Source organism: Pseudophryne corroboree, chromosome 2, assembly GCF_028390025.1.
Source record: "Pseudophryne corroboree isolate aPseCor3 chromosome 2, aPseCor3.hap2, whole genome shotgun sequence".
NCBI lineage: Eukaryota > Metazoa > Chordata > Amphibia > Anura > Myobatrachidae > Pseudophryne > Pseudophryne corroboree.
The window spans coordinates 1002965572-1002988416 of record NC_086445.1 but is presented as its reverse complement, the minus strand read 5'-3'; the positions used below and the strand labels follow the sequence as shown (position 1 = coordinate 1002988416).

Here is a 22845-nt window from a genome sequence, read left to right as displayed (position 1 = left end):
AAATTATTTCAGCGTGAACCCTATGGTTCCTATTGTCTCTGCCCTTGTGGGATGATGAGTGTCGTCTACTTGTTTGCTTGCCATTCTACTGTAGCATCAGGCTGCTACTTTCTGTTAAGTTGTATGTGCGGGAGTCCCTTGCTGTAGATAGCTTAGGGTTTAGTTTAATTTAGTTTTGTTAGGGTATAGGTATGACACTAGGTTGTTTATTGGTCATACAGGGTGGGTACGGGATGGGATGTTTCATTGTTGTTGTTACTTTCCTTTTCTTTATTCTTTCCTCTCTTTTTTTTCTCTCTGCAACTGATCATGGTGCTCTAACGCTATGGAAATGTATGGCTTTTCAGATGTCACATTTGGAGTGTGCTCGGCCTCGGCCTCCCGGTCCTGATCGGGTTTTCTATGTTAGGGAGTATGGTCTTATTATAATACAATTCACTGAGTACCCTATCTCGCACGTTACACCTTTTCCGTCTCCCACGATTTATCTCCTTGTGCCCATGCAAAGCGATCTACGGTATGGGTTCTAACACAGACGCCACGGGGAGGGACACGATTAGACTGATGGGATGGAATGTCCGTGGTTTAAATGATAAAATTAAACGCTCTCTTGTCCTGAAACAACTTCAAAAGTACAGAATTGACATAGCATGTCTTTCTGAGACTCATCTGTATGGTAGTAAGGTCATGGCCATTAAGAGGCCATGGGTTGGATGGGCCTACCACTCCACGTTCTCCTCCAGTGCCAGAGGGGTGTCGATATTGGTTAAAAAATCGGTACATTTTCACCTGGCGCATAGCAGTGTGGACCCTCAGGGTCGTTATGTTTTTTTACGTGCCGTCATACATCACGCACTGTATCATATCATGGCTATATACATCCCCCCTCCCTATAACAGTGAAGTTTTACGCAGGGCAGCTGACTTTATAGCCCAGTCCCCTGATACGCCGGTTATTAGTGTGGATGACTTCAACAACGTCATGGACCTGTCTATTGATCGCTGGCGGGAATCTCGCGACTCCACCCCTCTCCCCCCTGCCCCGACCCCTTTTGCAAGAATTGTTGCTGAACTTGGCTGGATGGATGTCTGGAGAATGCGAAACCCTACTATGGCGCATTATTCCTGTCATTCCGCTACCCACAACACACTGTCACGGATAGACTTGTGCCTTATTTCCCCGACATTATCGCCTAGAATTTCTGAACTAACATATTTGTCTAGGGGTATATCGGACCACTCACCGGTTTTACTAGAACTGTCTATGACGCACGATAGGGGCAACAGTCAGTGGAAATTGCACCCATTTTGGTTGAATTTAATGGGAGAGGGCTCCGATCTTATCTCGGACTGGAAAGACTTCCTTGATTACAACCCCCCAGACTCCTCCCCCACTGTCCGACATGATGCATATAAAGCATATATTAGAGGTACCTTTATCAAAAGAATAGCGGGCATCAAGTCGTTTAACAGGAGGGAGGAAGCGAGACTTGAACAGACTTGCCGTGATTTGGAATCTGTATATATAGAATCACATTCCCGGTCGGATCGGGAGGCGTGGCTACACGCACAGGGAGAGTGGGCCGATTACCTCTTTGATAAATCCAAGCGCAGGCTGCTGTTTTCCAGTCACAGGCAGTATTTTCAGGCGGAGTTGGGGGGCAGTTGCCTGGCCTTATTGGCCAGGGATGAATCCCATTCCCGCACTGTTCAATGTATTGCCGATGGGGATGGCGGTCTTTGCTACTCGGGGAAGGACATAGCTGGGGTATTTAAAATCTTTTATTCCAAACTGTACTCGTCAGGAGTTTCCCATTCCGACGGGCAGCTGCACTCCTACCTCTCGCGGGTAAATTTACCCAAATTGTCGCAGGAGGCGCTTGAAACACTTGAGGCTCCTTTCACCCTAGAGGAGGTGGAGTGCGCTGTGTCGTCACTCCCTTCTTCCAAGGCACCTGGTGGGGATGGTCTCCCAGTGGAGATTTATAAAAAATTTAACTCCCACTTCAGTCCCTACTTATTAGAACTATTTAATACCTTGTTTGAATTTGGTGAACTCCCCCCGTCCATGTCTGAGGCCACTATTATAGTATTGCCCAAACCGGGGAAGGATCCCAAGGCTCCCGAATCCTACCGCCCTATTTCACTGCTGTCTACTGATGTTAAAATTCTTGCAAAGATGCTTGCCATTCGTCTGAACGCAGTCATCGGTTCTATTATACATCAGGACCAAACGGGCTTCATGCCGGGGAGGTCCACTATGCAAAACTTGCGGAAACTGTTCTATCACTTGCAGGGGGACTGCTTGCTGGGTTCGGGGGCAGTGGTGGTGTCTCTCGACGCCGCCAGGGCCTTCGACTCGGTTGAGTGGTCCTACCTGTGGCAGGTGCTGCATGGGTTTGGCTTGGGCCCTGTGTTCATCGGGTGGGTTCGGTTGCTATACTCCTCTCCAGTGGCCCGTGTCTCTGTTAATGGGTATACCTCGTCCTCATTTTCTCTGGCCAGGGGCACGCGTCAGGGTTGCCCGCTGTCCCCGGCCCTGTTTGCACTGGCTATAGAGCCACTGGCTTGTATGATACGGGACAACCCGGATATTCAGGGATTGGCGGCCGGCTCCACGGTGGATAAGATCTCACTGTATGCCGACGATATGTTACTGTTCCTGAGGGACTCAGATGTCTCTCTCCGGTCTATGCTCCACACAATTAATGAATTTGGGGAATACTCTGGCCTATGTATAAATTGGGACAAATCCTTTATTTTTCCCATTTCAGGACATATCCCGGAGAGGATATGCACGTCACATTCCCTGCAATGGACTCTTAAATTTAAATACCTGGGTGTTTGGGTCACGGGGCCAGCGTCAGAATACGCCAGATGGAACATAGACCCTATTACAACCCTTTTTAAACGTAAAATCCACACATGGAAGGCACTGCCACTGACAGTATTGGGACGCATCAATCTCTTTAAGATGTCCATCCAGCCTAAATACCTATATGTCCTGCAACACTCCCCCATTTACCTCCCTAAAAAAATATTTGCTAACATTGACAGCCTCATATCTTCCTTTATCTGGGGTCATAAACCGGCTAGGATAGCCATAAAAAAACTTTGTAGGACCAAACTCACTGGAGGGGCGGGCCTGCCTAACCTCAGGCTGTACTATCTAGCGGCACAGCTGGTGCACCTCTCCGGCTGGGTCACGGGAATGGGTGGCCCGACCTTACAGGGACACTTGACAGACTGGGTTGGACCCTACTTCACCCCCCTCCTTTTCTTGCTTTCGGGAATGTCAGTGACTGGTCTTCCTCCTATCCTGCGACAGGCTCTTCTGGTCTGGAAGCAAGTGCACAACCTTTATGACTGGTCCGACCTAGAAACAGACTCGCCCTTATGGTTTAACAGTTCTTATATGGAACTTCAGAAGCTGTCGATAGACAATATTTGGATAAAAAGCGGGGTGATCTCCCTGGGACAACTATATGTGGATGGTTATCTTAAATCATTCGCGCAACTACAGGTTGATTTTGAGCTCCCAAACACAGCCCTATTTAGATACTTCCAATTAAGACATGCCATACAGACCCAGTTCAAAACGGCCCCTTCCATCTCCCCTTCTCCAGTTAAACTTATGTTACAACGCTTGCCCTCCACAGGCAAAATCTCTACAATATATGCCTCACTAAACAATAGAACCCTACCTGCCTCTTTAGACCCGCTTAGGTTGAACTGGGAAGATGATATAGGCCCCTTGTCAGACGAGCAATGGTTACAAATACTGGGCTCCGCCAGGTCTACCACCCCTTGCATCAGATATCAACAGGTACATCTCTTTATCCTGCATTGGGTTTACCGAACCCCTTTACTTCTCCAACGAGCTGGTTTAAGGCCTGACGCTCTGTGCCCCAAATGTCGGATGGCAGATGCTGGATTCTGGCATCTGTTATGGAACTGTCCGAAAGTCTATGAATTTTGGACTCGGGTTTGGTCTGACATATTAACTACTGACCCATCTCTTCCCCAAATTAACCCCAGGACCTGTCTCTTTGGGGTGGACCTGGAAGAAACCCACTCATTGCTCACATATCAGTATGTCCTGTGCCTGATCACGCTTGCCAAGGTTATCATTGCACGCTCCTGGTTTGCAGAGACCCCTCCCAGAGCATCGGAATGGAGAGCCCTGGTGACCTTGGTCATAGGGCATGAAAGGCTTATGTACTTATCCCGCAACTCTGTGTCCAGGTTTCACCGTAAGTGGGATAGATGGACTCTGGCACGGCCGGGTGCGGAACTGACGGAGCCCGATGATAGGTGGAGAATGTAGACATACATAACCCTATATTTGTGAAGGTGACCTCTCCTCTACTCACATGTACTAAACAGGCAATAACGAAAATGTCTTAGTGACCAGACCGTGCGCCTCGAGCACTATCCACTCCTTTCAAGCACCACAAGCTTTATGTCTTATTTTATACTGAAAATCAATGTAATACCTATTGACCAGCATAATGCATTGTATTGTAAAGTTGCATGTTTTGAACTGCTGTCTTCTTTCTTTTCTTTCTCTTACTGCTTTTCTCTCTTTTGTTCCATTTTTGTAACCAAATGAAAAACTTCAATAAAAACTTACTTGATTAAAAAAAAAAAAAAAGGACAGTGACTTACAAGCCATGTTTTTGCCTTGTAATTGCTTGCCCCTTTAAAAAAGGTCAGAGTTCGGCCGGCATTCTGCACTTCCGGTGATCTTGGCCTCCATTACATCCTGTGCAAACCAAAATGCTTGCATTAATATATTTTCCTGATAATAAGAAAGGATCTAAACAATTAAAACTTTTGTATCCTTGTCCATTAGCCTTGTTCATAGGTTTTGCAGGGCTTACCCAGGTTCTCTGTAAATGGGGCCGACCCAGGGATAACCTGGGTCCGAGGTGTAGTGTAAAACATGTCTGTTCGGGGTCTCATCCATCTCCTTCCCATATTCAGAATACCTGGTCGGGCCCAGGATTTTGGTGTGAAAGGGGTATAATCGAGGTGCTGGTGGGGTATAAGGCATAACTCAGGGCACAAAGGATCCAGACAAGTAGCTTCATCCCCCCCTCTATTGAGAGGGATCTAGCTGTAGAAATGCTGTTAATAAACAGCTGAATACAAAGTACCACCTTGAGGCCGTTCTCAGTACTACAATACGACATCATCATTTTGTTACTAAAGATACTGTGTTTTCTCAGTTTTTGTGGGTTATGAATGTATTTAATATTTGCCTTTATAAATCCTGCCCCCTATTGTGCATGTTCCTTTTACACTATAGTATACAGTATATACACTTTATGTATCTGTGTATGTATACGTATGTGTGTGTGTGTGTGTGTGTGTGTGTGTGTGTGTGTGTATGTATATGTAAGTATGTATGTGTGTATGTATATGTATATGTGTGTGTGTATGTATGTATGTGTGTGTATATATATATATATATATATATATATATATATATACAACAATAGAAGAATTGGCGCCAGGGGGTCGCATCAACTCCCACTATTCCAACCCCTAATTGGTTAATACTTTAAAAAAATAATAATAACATGTTCCATCATAAAACATTTATTAAAAACATATTCAAATTAATACAGAGGAGATATATTATTCCACACTTTAAGAATATCTCTACAATTGTAAAAAAATCTTATCAGAACTAAAAATAATTGTTCCTTAATAAAAAATTATTTTTAGTTTTGATAAGATTTTTTACAATTGTAGAGATACCCCTGATGAAGTCTTTTGTATAAGACGAAACGCGTTGGGCTGTCTGTGTTGTGAAGCTATCTCCGAACCAACTATAAGGAGAAGGAGGAGATTGTTGTGATCCTTCAACATTTGTATTCAGCGCTAAGAGTCATACATCTTAAAGTGTGGAATAATATATCTCCTCTGTATTAATTTGAATATGTTTTTAATAAATGTTTCATGATGGAACATGTTATTATTTTTTTAAAAAAGGTATTAACCAATTAGGGGATGGAATAGTGGGAGTTGATGCGACCCCCTGGCGCCAATTCTTCTATTGTTATATATTCCTTATTTCCAGTCCCTTCTAACAGGGGACTTAGTTGAATCAGGCTGCCTATACCAAATAGTTTACGTACGTATTTATTCAGGGTGACAGGTTTTACAAATTAGCGCAAAGGGAGAGTATTTGTTCGGTGTATATATATATATATATATATATATATATATATACATATATATATATATATATATATATATATATATATATATATATAGCAAATGCAAGATGGTGCGGCACTCCAATGATTCACAAAGGCAGAGGGTTATTGATTGCAACGTTTCAATGCCCGTTTATTAAGATGGCATTTTCGTCAGGTATGTAACAAAGATAAAAACAGCTTACCTTAAATACAGTGTATCACCCATCGTGGCGCGAACACCGCAGCGGGACTGCACGCCCGGTGGCCGCGCAAAGAGATGACGTCATGCCGTTCTGGAACAGAAGCGTGCATCGTCCTGTGAAGAGACCCATCACCATAGTAACCAAACATAATATCACAATGGCTGAAATAGCAATACAGAATTCATTTCTGTTGGATTTACTTCGGTTCATATTAACAAAAAATTTCTTTCTTTATGATGGTTCTTTTTATTTACAGTTGATTGGTTGTGCGATGGGGGCGGCGGTGGCCCCCTCTTACGCAAATATTTTCATGTTCGAGGCTGAGCATGCAATATTCTTTTCTGATACAAATATTTCCAATAGGATTTTATTTTTCTGTCGTTACATCGACGATTTACTGATTTTTTGGCAGGGAGATGGTCAAGATTTGGTACAACACCTTGAGTCACACAACTCCAGCGACAGCCCTGTTAAACTCACTTTTTCTTTCAGTTCCACTGAGATACAGTATCTAGATGTAGCCATTTCTATTAAAGATGGCTGCATTTCAACTAATTTGTACTCAAAACCTACTGATCGCAATAATCTTCTGTTAGCATCCAGCTGCCATCCCAGATCGTTGATACAGGGCCTGCCATATTCACAATTCATCAGAATCAGACGAATCACGTCTGACATTAAAATAGCAGAAGCAGAAATTGATTCTTTATTACAAAAATTTTTGTCACGAGGCTATGATTACACTCAGCTTCAAAACACTAAGGCCAGGGTCTTGCGCATTGATAGAACAACACTGCTAAAACCCAAACAAAGTAGTACCAAATCCTCATTACCTTGGGTCACACAATATACTCCGATTAGCCCCAAGATCAATAAAATAGCTAAGAACCATTGGCCGATCATCAGGTCTGATCCAGACTGTCATCTAGCGGATACAGCATTAATGCCCAGCTACAAACGCGGACGCAATATCCGCGACATCCTGGTGAAATCTGATATTTCACAACCTGCCCCCAATTTGTATAGGGGCAAAACAGGATGCATACGATGCACTTGTGTGACCTGCAAATACCTAATTCCAGGTGACACATTCTACCATCCCCTTACAGGTAAATCCTTAAAAATTCACCATAGACTCACCTGCAACTCTGTCTACACAGTTTATCAGATAATCTGTCCCTGTGGTCTTTCCTACATAGGAAAGACTGAACGCCCTTTTAAAGAACGAATGGCAGCCCATCGTTCCACCATAAAAGCTGCCTTGGTCTCTGGTAAAAGCGACCAACCAGTTGCCAGGCACTTTGCCCTTGCTACACATAACCTAGCCTCATTGAAATATAGAATGATTGACCACATCCCATATTCTATACGTGGTGGGAACCGTGGTCTTAAGCTCCTACAATGTGAGGCCAAGTGGATTTTTCGCTTAGGCACCTTGTCACCAAAGGGCCTTAATGAATATTCAGGAATCAGTGTGCTGGCTAGTAATATCTAACTGTCATGGATTATTTAATAATTCATTTTAGTTATCCTATTAATTTTCTGTGCCAGGCTCTCGTTTAATATACTGCATATCTGTACTTAGATAAATGTCTATTCTGTATTGCTATTTCAGCCATTGTGATATTATGTTTGGTTACTATGGTGATGGGTCTCTTCACAGGACGATGCACGCTTCTGTTCCAGAACGGCATGACGTCATCTCTTTGCGCGGCCACCGGGCGTGCAGTCCCGCTGCGGTGTTCGCGCCACGATGGGTGATACACTGTATTTAAGGTAAGCTGTTTTTATCTTTGTTACATACCTGACGAAAATGCCATCTTAATAAACGGGCATTGAAACGTTGCAATCAATAACCCTCTGCCTTTGTGAATCATTGGAGTGCCGCACCATCTTGCATTTGCTGTTTATCTCTTGTCAGGGCACCCGATGTGCTATTTTCATAAGTGGCTGTGCCGGACCCACCTCGCTGTCTATATATATATATATATATATATATATATATATATATATACAGGTTGAGTATCCCATATCCAAATATTCCGAAATACGGAATATTCCGAAATACGGACTTTTTTGAGTGAGAGTGAGATAGTGAAACCTTTGTTTTTTGATGGCTCAATGTACACAAACTTTGTTTAATACACAAAGTTATTAAAAATATTGTATTAAATGACCTGCAGGCTGTGTGTTTAAGGTGTATATGAAACATAAATTAATTGTGTGAATGTACACACACTTTGTTTAATGCACAAAGTTATAAAAAATATTGTATTAAATGACCTGCAGGCTGTGTGTTTAAGGTGTATATGAAACATAAATTAATTGTGTGAATGTACACACACTTTGTTTAATGCACAAAGTTATAAAAAAATATTGGGTAAAATGACCTTCAGGCTGTGTGTATAAGGTGTATATGAAACATAAATGCATTCTGTGCTTAGATTTAGGTCCCATCACCATGATATCTCATTATAGTATGCAATTATTCCAAAATACGGAAAAATCCCATATCCAAAATACCTCTGGTCCCAAGCATTTTGGATAAGGGAGACTCAACCTGTATATATATATATAGTTGCAACGAATAAGCGGCACTAACCAGACTTGTTGAAATATATGTAAAACGTCCTTTATTGGATTGTGTATGTATGTATATATATATATATATATATATATATATATATATATAATATGTATTTTTACAATATATCTTGTAATAGGTCTGACACCACTTTGTAAAGGTTTGCTTCACAAGGAATGACTGCTCAGGTTGCTCTGTCAGTTGGCTGCTTTATTCCTCAGAATTGTCACATCAAATTTGTTCAGCAAACATGGCTTCCCTGACCACTAGCTAAGCCCAAACTGGCCCTCTCTGTCATCCGGTCACTAGCTGGCATCAGAAGCACGTCCCACTGGTTCTTACAAACCTTTATACCTTCACACAATTAACTAGTGACACCCAGGTAGTGCAGCTGTGTGTATTACCTTTGCTGTAGTAAGGAGTAGATTCCTCACCCTGACTACCCCTTGTCCTAAGGAGTGAGTCCTATTCGGAGTATCAGAACGTGACAAAGTACCCTCTCTTGCCACAACATATAAAATATTATTAAGCAGGGCACTCACCAGTCCTCGGGCAGATAAAACAGTGAAATTATATATTAATAGCAAAAGGATGTTTTTTTTACGAGTGACATATTTCTGTGATGCTGTTGTTGGAGTAGGGCACATCATATGCCAAATTAAAGGTCCTGGTCTGTAGATTTGCAGAAGACATGGCGTTGTGATTGGTTGCTTCATTTCGGAGTTATGTGGCTAAACGACTGCTTGCCATTTACAGTGTATCACCGTTGTGTTCTGGAAAATGTGACAGTTGGTGAACTCACCCTGTGCACCTGCCGGGTGACCTGGAACATGTGACTTGCTGGGTGGTCTGGAAACTGTGAAAGTTATTTGCAGCCACCCACTAAAAAGGGAATTTTTCAATATTGAACTCCTAATGGGGTAAAACGGGGTAAAATGTTTCACCCAGCAAACCTTTGCCTGATTGAAACTGTGCACATCAGCTAGTTTATTCCTTAATAGAATCACATAGTACAGTCAAATCAGGCTGACATTTCAGCATAATGAAAGACCTTAATCATGGCTTATCCTCCAGTAACAAAAGCAAAGCAACTAGTTTTATATGCCTCTCTGTCTATTATTACACAGTCTTGTTTTATTAACACTCTATTACGGTTTTGTTCTCATTTGTAAAGTGCAACAGAATATGTAATAAAGAATCTGTCTATCTGTCTATTCGTATATTGTGCGTGTATATGTGTGTGTGTATGTATATGTATATATATATATATATATATATATATATATATATATATATATATATGACTCAGTGAACCCTTCTAGCAGTGTCTGTAAGTCAGGAGCGATGTCTGTAGACGCCCAGGTTATATTTCCGGAGGGATGATGACATTTGATGTTACGGCACAGCCAGAATGAAATGAGAGGTTAGATACAGAATACAGTGTGGGATTGAGATAAACCGCACATTGATGGGACCTTGACAGGGGCTGATGTGATGCAGACATATGGTTCTCTGCCAGTTGGATACCTGGCTTTTACTATCCATGAAGGAGGAAACAGCATGCAGAGCGCACATGCGGCTCCCGGGCCCATCCACTCACAGGTCATGCGTCTCATTCCGGCTCTGGGTTTCAGCACGGACATCTGCATCATGTACAGTTGTGTTACATCACTCTGCACCAACGTCTTGTCAGGAGGATTGTACAGCACTTACCGTTCAAGTGCTCTAATACCAATGTCTTCTGTAATACTATATCTGTGCTGTGACACAAGCAGGGAGAGCGAGGGACATGATTACTATTATCCATGGCTCTGTGATTTACTGATGCAGCTCATACAGAGGTAGCCTTGCTGCCATGTGTTCATACGTGCACGCGCGTCGCAGCAGCGACCTAGTGCACTCAGTGTAATTCCTATGGATTGCTGGTGCAACACTTCGCACGTGCCCGCTGGCAGGCACACTAATGGTAGCAAGCTAGTCACACCTGTGAATAGTCACGGGGCGAAGTGCAGGGCTACGTCTGTGTGTTTATGTATTTGTGTGTATGTGTGTATGTATATATATATATATATATATATATATACACATACACATTCGAAAAAAGACGGCACTCAGCAGACGATATTTTAGTGGTAAAGATTCACCATGTAATGCGTCCTACGCACGTTTCTGGTAAACACCCGTCGTTAGGGACCAAACATACTGTACCACAATACAATAGTGTACAGAAATATCTCCAAACCCATAAAACAATTATTACACCATTGTCTTCACCTGTGTTGAGCCATCGGAGACCTCCGCCATGTGTTACGGTAGGGGGTTGGGGATGGAATCCCGGTGGTCGGAATCCCGGAGGTCAGAATAGCGACGCCGGGATCCCGACCGCCAGTACATTAACTACATCTCGTTTTCTTTTCATTTATAAACATAGAGCTGATGTGACTTTGCCTTAAAGCTCCAGTTTTGACTCATCTTTCCAAAGGGCTGTCTCCTAGAAGCATTACATCAATATGCATTATAGCAAATTCCAGTCTGGCTTTTTTATGTTTTTTCATAGTAGAGTCCTCCTGGGTCTTTTTCCATGGTGGCCACTGTCAGAAAGCATTGGATTATGCGATCAGCTTGTATCTCTTTTGGAAGTTTCCCTTTGTAAAAAATCCTACTGGTGAAATGACCTAAAGTACATAACTACTGTAGGTCCACTGTCTGATAAATGCTATCTAACATTACCAGGGGCTGACGTCGCATGTGTGTGCATTGTGTGTGCAAACTTCACAGCTGCATAATTTGTAACAAACTTCATCATTTCCTAATAAGACACCAGGTAACAGTTACTATTTGTCTCTCACTATAGGATAAGCATCTTGATGCTCTCCAGTGGTTACAGTCACAAACAAACAAGCAGGGTGTAATCAAATCTAGCAAGATGTCTCTGAAAGTCTGCGAGTCTCCCCAACATGACGTGGACATCACCCCATCTCTAGCTCCCCTCATCCCTGGAGAAGACTGCTTTGTGTCTGACGCTTTCAGCCTGGAGAAGTATAGAGAGAACCTGCAAACCGAGAAGCTGGGCAGGATTATTCTGTATGCAGACGTCACCACCTCCACGTTCCACCTGCTGGAAGGGTATGTGTCAGATCCACCTTATTCTTACTTGTCTGACATGCACAGTGCTTCTACTTATACACTTATAAAGCACATTACTTCATTTATATTCCCTGTAAACTTCAGCGTCATACTTATTTCTATCCATACTGGAGCTGTTTTTAGTCAAAGCTGCCAGGTCCTATCAGTATAACTTGTATTGGTACAGAAAGTACCACGTCATCATGGTAAAATGTTAGTGTGGGTTCCCTGCTGAAAAAGATCATCTTGCTGTCAATGGCATCCTTAATGTATTATTATATTGCAGGTATTTAGATATGGGGGTTATTCAGGTTGGATTGCAGGTTCTGCTAAAAAGCAAAATCTGCAATCTTTTTTTTGCATGCTGGGGGCTGCCCATAACGGGGCAAGGCCCACCCACTGCGATCATGTTGTAATTGCGATCGCATCGCAATTAAAGCGTGATCGCTGAAACCGTGGATGCCTCCCGCCGGCACCTGGCTGCGACGGCAGGAGTCCTGCCGTCATTTTTTCATTCAGAAAAAAACGCCACCGACATGTCCATGTTTCCCTGACGCTGCCCTGAAAACACTCAGGCCCGCGAACGCCTTTGTCAATCAGGCAGAGGCGTTCCCAATCGCATTAACTGCATGTGCAAAATGGGAGCTGTGCATGCACAGTGCTGCTGCCGTCGGGTTTATTGCAGTCGCAGTGATCAGTGATGTGACCTGAATAACCCCCATAGTACATAAGGTGTTCATCTGCGTGTATATGCATGTAATCAGTGTATGGTCATTGTGTACTTCTACCTGCATGGCCTAATCTGTGAGACAAGCATGTGCCACTGGCAGGATCAACCAGGTACCTTCCCAGGATGGGCTGTATGATTATCATTTAGGACACACCCTATATTTGACACCAAAGCTCATGGGGACCAGTGTCGGACTGGAACATGAAGGGCCCACCGGGGGTATGCAGTGGGGCCCATGATTAGAGGTGTGGCCAGCCTACAAAGGGGGTGTGGCCAGCCACCACAGAGGTTTGGCTAACCATTATAGAGTACCTGGTGAGGACTCCTTCATAATTTATATAGTAATTAATGCTAGTGCATGCATGATAATGTGCCAGATTAATGACAGCAATGTACTGTAGAGAATACATCATAATCCTGTGCAGTATAAGGTAACATATGTATAATATATCATTCAAGTGCACAGTCTAGAACCTGATCCCTAGAGGAGGAGGGCCCCCCAGGCAGTGGGGCCTACCGGTGGTTTCCCCTGTACCCCTGTGGGCCAGTCCAAGCCTGATGGGGACTGTTCTCCATTTCCAGACTCAGAGCTATGGTGGCTATCATCAGATCTATGGCTTTAGCCTTTGTGGTGGGCTGGTTTTTTGTTTTTGTTTTGTCTGTGTACCATTTACTGCCTGTGGTGATTAATACCATAAAGCAGAGGTTCCCAAACGTGGTCCTCAGAGCTCTCTAACGGTCCAAATTTTAAGGATATCCTGACTGAGCACAGATGGGTAAATCAAATTGACTGAAGTACTATTTATGTCACCTGTAGCTAAGCATGGTTATCCTTAAACCTGGACCGTTAGGACATAGTTCTGACTTTATGGCTGTCCTAGCGGTGAGTGATGCAGGGGGCATTGCGTCATCTTAGCCACGCCCCCAATGGTATAATGCTAATATTACCTGCATTGTAGTGCATGGTGTGGCTATGATGGTGCAAATCATATCATCAGTCCCCTCTGCACACTTTCACAGGTGGTGGCGGGGATGCAGGCAGTGGAGGCCGGCTCCGGGGCCTTGCCCACTTTCCCGGGGGTCCAGGAGCTCCACCTGATTTTTGTGATCCTCCTGGCCATTCTAGGAGAGTAGGCAAGTATGCATTAGTGTGCTTTGAGGACCACGTTTGGGAACCTCTGTCTTTAAGCCTAAAGAGCGACCGATGGTTTTCTAGCTATTGTGGAACTAAAAGTCCCAGAATTCTGTGATCATGAGCTTTAATACGTTTTCAGATCTCTCTAACAGTAGAGAGGGCATATGTGTGAAAGCTGTGCCATTAGGGGTATATTTACTAAAGTGCTGGTTTATTGAAGCAGAGATGTTACCCTTAGCACCCTGTCCACTTCTAGCTATTATCTTCTAGAAAGTGCTAGATAGAGGATAGGTAGTATCTGGTTGGTTGCTATGGGCAACATCTGTATTTCTATAAACCCGCACTTTAGCATACCCCTTACTGCCCAGTCTCGGGAGGATTAGAGATCTAATAGTAGTACCGGTGTAGCCATGCTCATAATACTTCGATGCTGCAACAAGGCTGCTGCATGACATGCCAGGCTGCGCCTATTTGCAGCCGGCCTTCGCTGCATTAATTTCTAAAGGAATGAATGAACCCATCGCCGGCGGCGAATAGGCGCAACATGCCGTGATGAAACATGCCGCATTACAGTAAGATGAGCATGGCTACATCTGTATATATAGTTACTATATATATTACATATTGTATTGCTTGTGTTTACTTCCACCATCTGAGAACCAATCAGGTATGCTGCAACTGTAAAGTTCTCTTCCCAACACAACATATTCCATGGGCTTCTTTGCTGAATGAAATAACTGGTTTTGAACCCAGACCAGGTTATTAAGTATGTGCTTAGTTATGTGGGACTTAAGGGGGGATATTCAATTGTTTGAAAAGTCAGTTGGGTGTCTGTTTTTTCCTAATAGACAGGAAAAAACAGACACCCAACCGACTTTTCAAACATTTGAATTCCCCCCAAGGAGTCTTCAGTCCTTATATGGACTTATTTATTTATTTATTTCTCTGACGTCCTAAGTGGATGCTGGGACTCCGTAAGGACCATGTGGAATAGCGGCTCCGCAGGAGACTGGGCACAACTAAAGAAAGCTTTAGGACTACCTGGTGTGCACTGGCTCCTCCCACTATGACCCTCCTCCAGACCTCAGTTAGATTCTTGTGCCCGGCTGAGCTGGATGCACACTAGGGGCTCTCCTGAGCTCCTAGAAAGAAAGTATATTTAGGTTTTTTATTTTACAGTGAGATCTGCTGGCAACAGACTCACTGCAGCGAGGGACTAAGGGGAGAAGAAGCGAACCTACCTAACAGGTGGTAGTTTGGGCTTCTTAGGCTCCTGGACACCATTAGCTCCAGAGGGATCGACCGCAGACCCGACCTTGGTGTTCGTTCCCGGAGCCGCGCCGCCGGCCCCCTTACAGAGCCAGAAGCAAGAAGTGTTCCGGAAAATCGGCGGCAGAAGACTTCTGTCTTCAACAAGGTAGCACACAGCACTGCAGCTGTGCGCCATTGCTCCTCATGCACACCTCACACTCCGGTCACTGATGGGTGCAGGGCGCTGGGGGGGGGGCGCCCTGAGGGCAATATAAGACACCTTGGCTGGCAAATCATCACAATATATAGTCCCAGGGCTATATATGTGATAAATTACCCCTGCCTGAATCCATAAAAAAGCGGGAGAAAAGTCAGCCGAAAAAGGGGCGGGGCTATCTCCCTCAGCACACTGGCGCCATATTTTCTTCACAGTGCAGCTGGAAGACAGCTCCCCAGGCTCTCCCCTGTAGTTTTCAGGCTCAAAGGGTTAAAAAGAGAGGGGGGGCACTAAATTTAGGCGCAATATATGTATACAAGCAGCTATTGGGGGAAAAATCACTCAGTTATAGTGTTAATCCCTGCATTATATAGCGCTCTGGTGTGTGCTGGCATACTCTCTGTCTCCCCAAAGGACTTTGTGGGGTCCTGTCCTCAGTCAGAGCATTCCCTGTGTGTGTGCGGTGTGTCGGTACGGCTGTGTCGACATGTTGGATGAGGAAGGTTACGTGGAGGCGGAGCAGAGGCCGATAAATGGGATGTCGCCCCCTGTGGGGCCGACACCAGAGTGGATGGATAGGTGGAAGGTATTAACCGACAGTGTCAACTCCTTACATAAAAGGCTGAATGACGTAACAGCTGTGGGACAGCCGGCTTCTCAGCCCGCGCCTGCCCAGGCGTCTCAAAGGCCATCAGGGGCTCAAAAAAAACGCCCGTTACCTCAGATGGCAGACACAGATGTCGACACGGAGTCTGACTCCAGTGTCGACGAGGTTGAGATATATACACAATCCACTAGGAACATCCGTTACATGATCTCGGCAATGAAAAATGTGTTACACATTTCTGACATGAACCCAAGTACCACATAAAAGGGGTTTTATTTTTGGGGAGAAAAAGCAGCCAGTGTTTTGTTCCCCCATCAGATGAGTGAATGAAGTGTGTAAAGAAGCGTGGGTTCCCACGATAAGAAAATGGTAATTTCTAAAAAGTTACTGATGGCGTACCCTTTCCCGCCAGAGGATAGGTCACGTTGGGAGATATCCCCTAGGGTGGATAAGGCGCTCACACGTTTGTCAAAAAAGGTGGCACTGCCGTCTTAGGATACGGCCACCTTGAAGGAGCCTGCTGATAAAAAGCAGGAGGCTATCCTGAAGTCTGTATATACACACTCAGGTTCTATACTGAGACCTGCAATTGCCTCAGCATAAATAGTGCTGCTGCAGCGTGGTCTGATACCCTGTCAGATAATATTAATACCCTAGACAGGGATAATATTTTGCTAACATAGAGCATATTAAAGACGTCGTCTTATATATGAAGGATGCACAGAGGGATATTTGCCGGCTGGCATCCAGAATTAATGCAATGTCCATTCTGCCAGGAGGGTATTAGAAACCCGGCAGTGGACAGGTGATGCTGCCTGTAAAAGGCACATGGAGATTCTGCCTTATAAGGGTGAGGAATTGTTTGGGGATGGTCTCTGGGACCTCGTATCCACAGCAACAGCTGGGAAGAAAATTTTTTACCTCAGGTTTCCTCACACCCTAAGAAAGCACCGTATTTTCAGGTACAGTCCTTTCGGCTTCAGAAAAGCAAGCGGGTCAAAGGCGCTTCCTTTCTGCACAGAGACAAGGGAAGAAGGAAAAAGCTGCACCAGCAGCCAGTTCACAGGATCAAAAATCTTCCCCCGCTTCCTCTGAGTCCACCGCATGACGCTGGGGCTCCACAGGTGGAGACAGGTGCGGTAGGGGCGCGTCTCGGGAACTTCAGGGACCAGTGGGCTTGCCCACAGGTGGATCCCTAGGTTCTGCAAATAGTATCACAGGGATACAGGCTGGAGTTCGAGGCGACTCCCCCTCGCCGTTACCTCACATCAGCCTTGCCTGCTGCCCTCGGAGAAAGGTAGTACTGGCGGCAATTCACAAGCTGCACTTCCAGCAGGTGAAATCAAGGTACCCCTCCTTCAACAAGGCCGGGGTTACTATTCCAAAATGTTGTGGTACCGAAACCAGACGGTTCGGTGAGACCCATTCTAAAATTGAAAGCCTTGAACACTTATATACGAAGGTTCAAGTTCAAAATGGAATCGCTCAGGGCGATTATTGCAAGCCTGGAGAATTTCATGGTATCACTGGACATCAAGGATGCTTACCTGCATGTCCCTATTTACCCTCTTCACCAGGAGTACCTCAAAATTGTGGTACAGGATTGTCATTACCAATTCCAGACGTTGCAGTTGGTCTGTCCCCGGCACCGAGGTATTTACCAAGGTAATGGCCGAAATAATTATCCCGTACTTGGACGATCTCCTTATAAAGGCGAGGTCCAGGGAGCAGTTGTTCGTCGGAGTAGCACTATCTCGGGAAGTGCTACAACAGCACGGCTGGATTCTGAATATTCCAAAGTCGCAGCTGGTTCCTACGACGCGTCTACTGTTCCTGGGTATGGTTCTGGACACAGAACAGGATAAAAAGGGTTTCTCCCGGAGGAGAAGTCCAAGGAGTTGTCGTCTCTAGACAGAGACCTCCTAATACAAATACAGGTGTCGGTGCATCAATGCACGCGAGCCCTGGGAAAGATGGTAGCTTCTTACGAAGAAATTCCATTCGCCAGGTCCCATGCAAGGATTTTCCAGTGGGATCTGTTGGACAAGTGGTCCGGGTCGCATCTTCAGATGCATCGGCGGATAACCCTGTCTCCAAGGGCCAGGGTGTCGCTGTTGTGGTGGCTGCAGAGTGCTCATCTTCTAGGGGGCCGCAGATTCGGCATACAGGACTGGGTCCTGGTGACCACGGATGCCAGCCTTCGAGGCTGGGGGGCAGTCACACAGGGAAGAAACTTCCAAGGACTATGGAAAAGTCAGGAGACTTCCCTACACATAAATATTCTGGAACTAAGGGCCATTTACAATGCCCTAAGTCAGGCTAGACCCCTGCTTCAACACCGGCCGGTGCTGATCCAGTCAGACAACATCACGGCGGTCGCTCATGTAAACCGACAGGGCGGCACAAGAAGCAGGATGGCGATGGCAGAAGCCACAAGGATTCTCCGATGGGCGGAAAATCATGTGTTAGCACTGTCAGCAGTGTTCATTCCCGGAGTGGACAACTGAGAAGCAGACTTTCTCAGAAGACACGACCTCCACCCGGGAGAGTGGGGACTTCATCCAGAAGTCTTCCAAATGATTGTACACCGTTGGGAAAGGCCACAGGTGGACATGATGGCATCCCGCCTCAACAAAAAGCTACAAAGATATTGCGCCAGGTCAAGGGACCCTCAGGCGATAGCTGTGGACGCTCTGGTAACACCGTGGGTGTACCAGTCGGTGTATGTGTTCCCTTCTCTGCCTCTCTTACCCAGGGTAATGAGAATAATAAGAAGGAGAGGAGTAAGAACTATACTCATTGTTCCGGGTTGGCCAAGAAGAGCTTGGTAACCAGAACTCCAAGAAATGATCTCAGAGGACCAAGGGCCTCTGCCGCTCAGACAGGACCTGCTGCAGCAGGGGGCCTGTCTGCTCCGAGACGTACCGCGGCTGCGTTTGACGGCATGGCGGTTGAACGCCGGATCCTGCAGGAAAAGGGCATTCCGGAGGAAGTTATCCCTACGCTATTTAAAGCTAGGAAAGAAGTGAACGCAAACCATTATCACCGCATATGGCGGAAATATGTTGCGTGCTGTGAGGCCTGGAAGGCCCCAAAGGAGAAATTTCAGCTAGGTCGATTTCTGCACTTCCTACAGTCAGAGGTGACTATGGGCCTAAAATTGGGTTCCATTAAGGTCCAGATTTCGGCTCTATCGATTTTCTTCCAAAATAGAACTGGCTTCACTGCCTGAAGTTCAGACTTTTGTTAAGGGAGTGCTGCATAGTCAGCCCCCGTTTGTGCCTCCAGTGGCACCGTGGGATCTCAACGTGGTATTGGATTTCCTGAAGTCGCATTGGGTTGAGCCACTTAAATCCGTGGAGCTATAATACCTCACGTGGAAAGTGGTCATGCTGTGGGCCTTGGCGTCGGCCAGGCGTGTATCAGAATTGGCGGCTTTGTCATACAAAAGCCCTTATCTGTATTTTATATGGATAAGGCGGAATTGAGGACTCGTTCCCAATTCCTTCCTAAGGTGGTATCAGTTTTTCATGTGAACCAACCTATTGTGGTGCCTGCGGCTACTTGGGACTTGGAGGATTCCAAGTTACTGGACGTAGTCAGGGCCCTGAAAAGTATATGTTTCCAGGACAGCTGGAGTCAGGAAAACTGACTCGCTATTTCTCCTGTATGCACCCAACAAGCTGGGTGCTCCTGCTTCTAAGCAGACTATTGCTCGCTGGATCTGTAGCACGATTCAACTTGCACATTCTGCGGCTGTACTGCCGCACCCTAAATCTGTAAAAGCCCATTCCACGAGGAAAGTGGGCTCTTCTTGGGCGGCTGCCCGAGGGGTCTCGGCTTTACAACTTTGCCGAGCTGTTACTTGGTCGGGTTAAAACATTTTGTAAGAGTCTACAAGTTTGATACCCTGGCTGAGAAGGACCTAGAGTTTGCTCATTCGGTGCTGCAGAGTCATCCGCACTCTCCCGCCCGTTTGGGAGCTTTGGTATAATCCCCATGGTCCTTACGGAGTCCCAGCATCCACTTAGGACGTCAGAGAAAATAAGATTTTACTCACCGGTAAATCTATTTCTCGTAGTCCGTAGTGGATGCTGGGCGCCCATCCCAAGTGCGGATTGTCTGCAATACTTGTTTATAGTGATTGCCTAACTAAAGGGTTATTGTTGAGCCGTCTGTTGAGAGGCTCAGTTATATTTCATACTGTTAACTGGGTATAGTATCACGAGTTATACGGTGTGATTGGTGTGGCTGGTATGAGTCTTACCCGGGATTCAAAATCCTTCCATATTGTGTCAGCTCTTCCGGGCACAGTATCCTAACTGAGGTCTGGAGGAGGGTCATAGTGGGAGGAGCCAGTGCACACCAGGTAGTCCTAAAGCTTTCTTTAGTTGTGCCCAGTCTCCTGCGGAGCCGCTATTCCCCATGGTCCTTACGGAGTCCCAGCATCCACTACGGACTACGAGAAATAGATTTACCGGTGAGTAAAATCTTATTTTTTTTATTTGCCTAATATAACTATTAACTTTAAAATATAACTTTTTTGTGATAGGGGTAATAAGACTAATTACTGATTTTAAACTTTTATATTATTTTTAATTATCAACTTCCAGTTGCTATTCCTTTTATATTTGGTTTTTATTCTTGCATTTGTCCTTACACTATGTATCTGAAAAGTTAACAAACTAATATATATTATGTTTATTTGACGGTGGTATTGTATTATTTAGCGCTCACTATAAATTTAGTAGGTGATTGCCTCTGAAACTATTGTTTACATTCGCTTTGTGCTGTCTTGAATAATCTTGAGAAATTCTATGATCTTGTGAGATGTTCTCTGATATGATGTAAACTAAAGAGGTGACTAGTTCTGGAACCTCTTCTGAAAGCCTTCTGTATGTATATATTATCACCATCGCTGTACCTGGCTTATTGCAATGTAACACGGAACAGTAACTGACAAAAGGGCAGAATATAAAGGATTCTGTGTATCCGCAACAGGTAATATAAATTTCCTGGTCTAAAAAGCTTGCATTCTAATTACAGCACAGTCTCCTCTGATGCTTTATCGATAGCGGTTTTGTGGAATTGGTGCAATAAAGCATTTGCTGCAATATCTCTAACAAGATCACAGTGAGGATGCGGGAGCAGATGTGGGTGCATCCGCATCTGCATCGTGGGTGCCATTATTCAAGCCCACGTGCGACTCAGTCATGAAAACATGTGAGCCATGTGACCCTATGGATCGTGGGTGTTCACAGCGGGCATGCAAGTCATGGCAAATGAGCCGTAAATATCCGCAGTTGCGAGTATGATGAGGCATATCCCATCTGTAGCTTGGCAAAAGAATTGCAACATGAGTGGATGGGAACATGCAGTAATGTTCCTCTGAGCCCTCTGCCTTGCCACAAATTGGACGTGGTGGTCCTATATTTACTGACCTTGTATAGTTTCAAATTACTGGGGTTGGTAATTTTTCCCGTTGAGAAACTTTCACATGCTAACCTCATATTGAACCTTTTTCTATGTGTCTGTAAAGTACATGTAGGGAAATGTAGATATACTGTATAATAATGTTAAGGGCCCTACACACTTGCCGATAATGATGATCGATGTAAACGATATCGGTCAGTGTGTATGCATCAACGATAAATGAAGTGCGGCCCCGCGGTCGTTCATAGTTGATCTATCCTCGTTTATACATGCACATCACTTTGGACGATATAGATGTATGTACTCTCATATCATCCAAATTGACCATCAATATCATCCAGTGTGTAGGCAAAATCAATCATCGATAATATTGTTGGTCATAAAATCGGTAACATCACCAAGTGTGTAGGGCCCATAATACTAGTGTTGAGGTTTGAAAGACATAGACCAGAGTTTCTCAAATGAGGTCCTCAAGGCACTCCAGTGGTCCAGGTTTTAAGTTTATCCATGCTTGGCCACAGGTGACTTAAGTAGCACCTCAGTGAATTTGCTTTAACTGTCTGTGAAATATACATATAGGAACAACATATAGAGCAGCATGGCAATATGGTATAATGGTTAGTATTACTGAGGTATTGGGTTCAGTTTATATGAAGACCCTATTTGTGTGGAGTTAATATGTTTGCCCCATGTTTGTGTGGGTTACCTACAGACGCCCTAGACTCCTCCCACAAGCCAATATCATACTGGTACAGTGATCGCAAAAACTCGCAATGGCGCGTTTTTTACCCGATTTTGAAGACCTGGGACTCAAGTTTCCAAAGTGGGTGGGTCCCCGGGGACGCGATCCTCATTAGCCAATCTGATTGATGCTGGCCCCGACTGAATGATCTAAAGAGGAGGTGGATCCTTTCCCCTCCTCTTTAGCGCCTCTCCTGTCCTGTGCATGGCGCTGCTCGCGGCGGGTGAGTGAAGCGGGGAGCGGGTCTAAGTGGCTCAACAGGGGGATTGCCACAGTATCTGGGGAGTGCTGTCGATGTGGCACAATGCAGGGATCGGCGTCTGTGATTGAGCAGGTAAAGCTGGGCTTAGTGAGAGGGGCTTCCCGCGGTGCCGTCTGAGGCGGTGGGCGCATTGCCGTGCTTGCTTTGAGGGTTCCTCAAACCAAGTGCGGCAGCGCGGCCTCAGCCTCAGACGGCACCGTGGGAAGCCCCACTTACTAAGCCCAGCTATACCTGCTCAATCACGGACGCCGGTCTGGAGTCTCTGGCGGGAGGGGGGCTGGCTATGCGGTGGCTGCCTGCCTGTGTCCGCTGCGGGTAATTAGGTGCCGGCCGTGACGCGTGTTAGT

The 22845-nt window shown here is 45.2% G+C and overlaps 1 protein-coding gene across 5 annotated transcripts in view; it reads left to right on the top strand.

Moving 5' to 3' along the window:
- The window catches only part of HLCS (holocarboxylase synthetase), a 316341-nt gene that overhangs the window by 125595 nt on the left and 167901 nt on the right, over nt 1-22845 (top strand). For all 5 annotated transcript variants that reach the window (XM_063956549.1, XM_063956550.1, XM_063956551.1 and 2 more), the window contains one exon: nt 11850-12121. In XM_063956549.1, coding sequence (XP_063812619.1) covers nt 11850-12121 — 272 coding nt within the window. The remainder of the gene's footprint in view (nt 1-11849; nt 12122-22845) is intronic.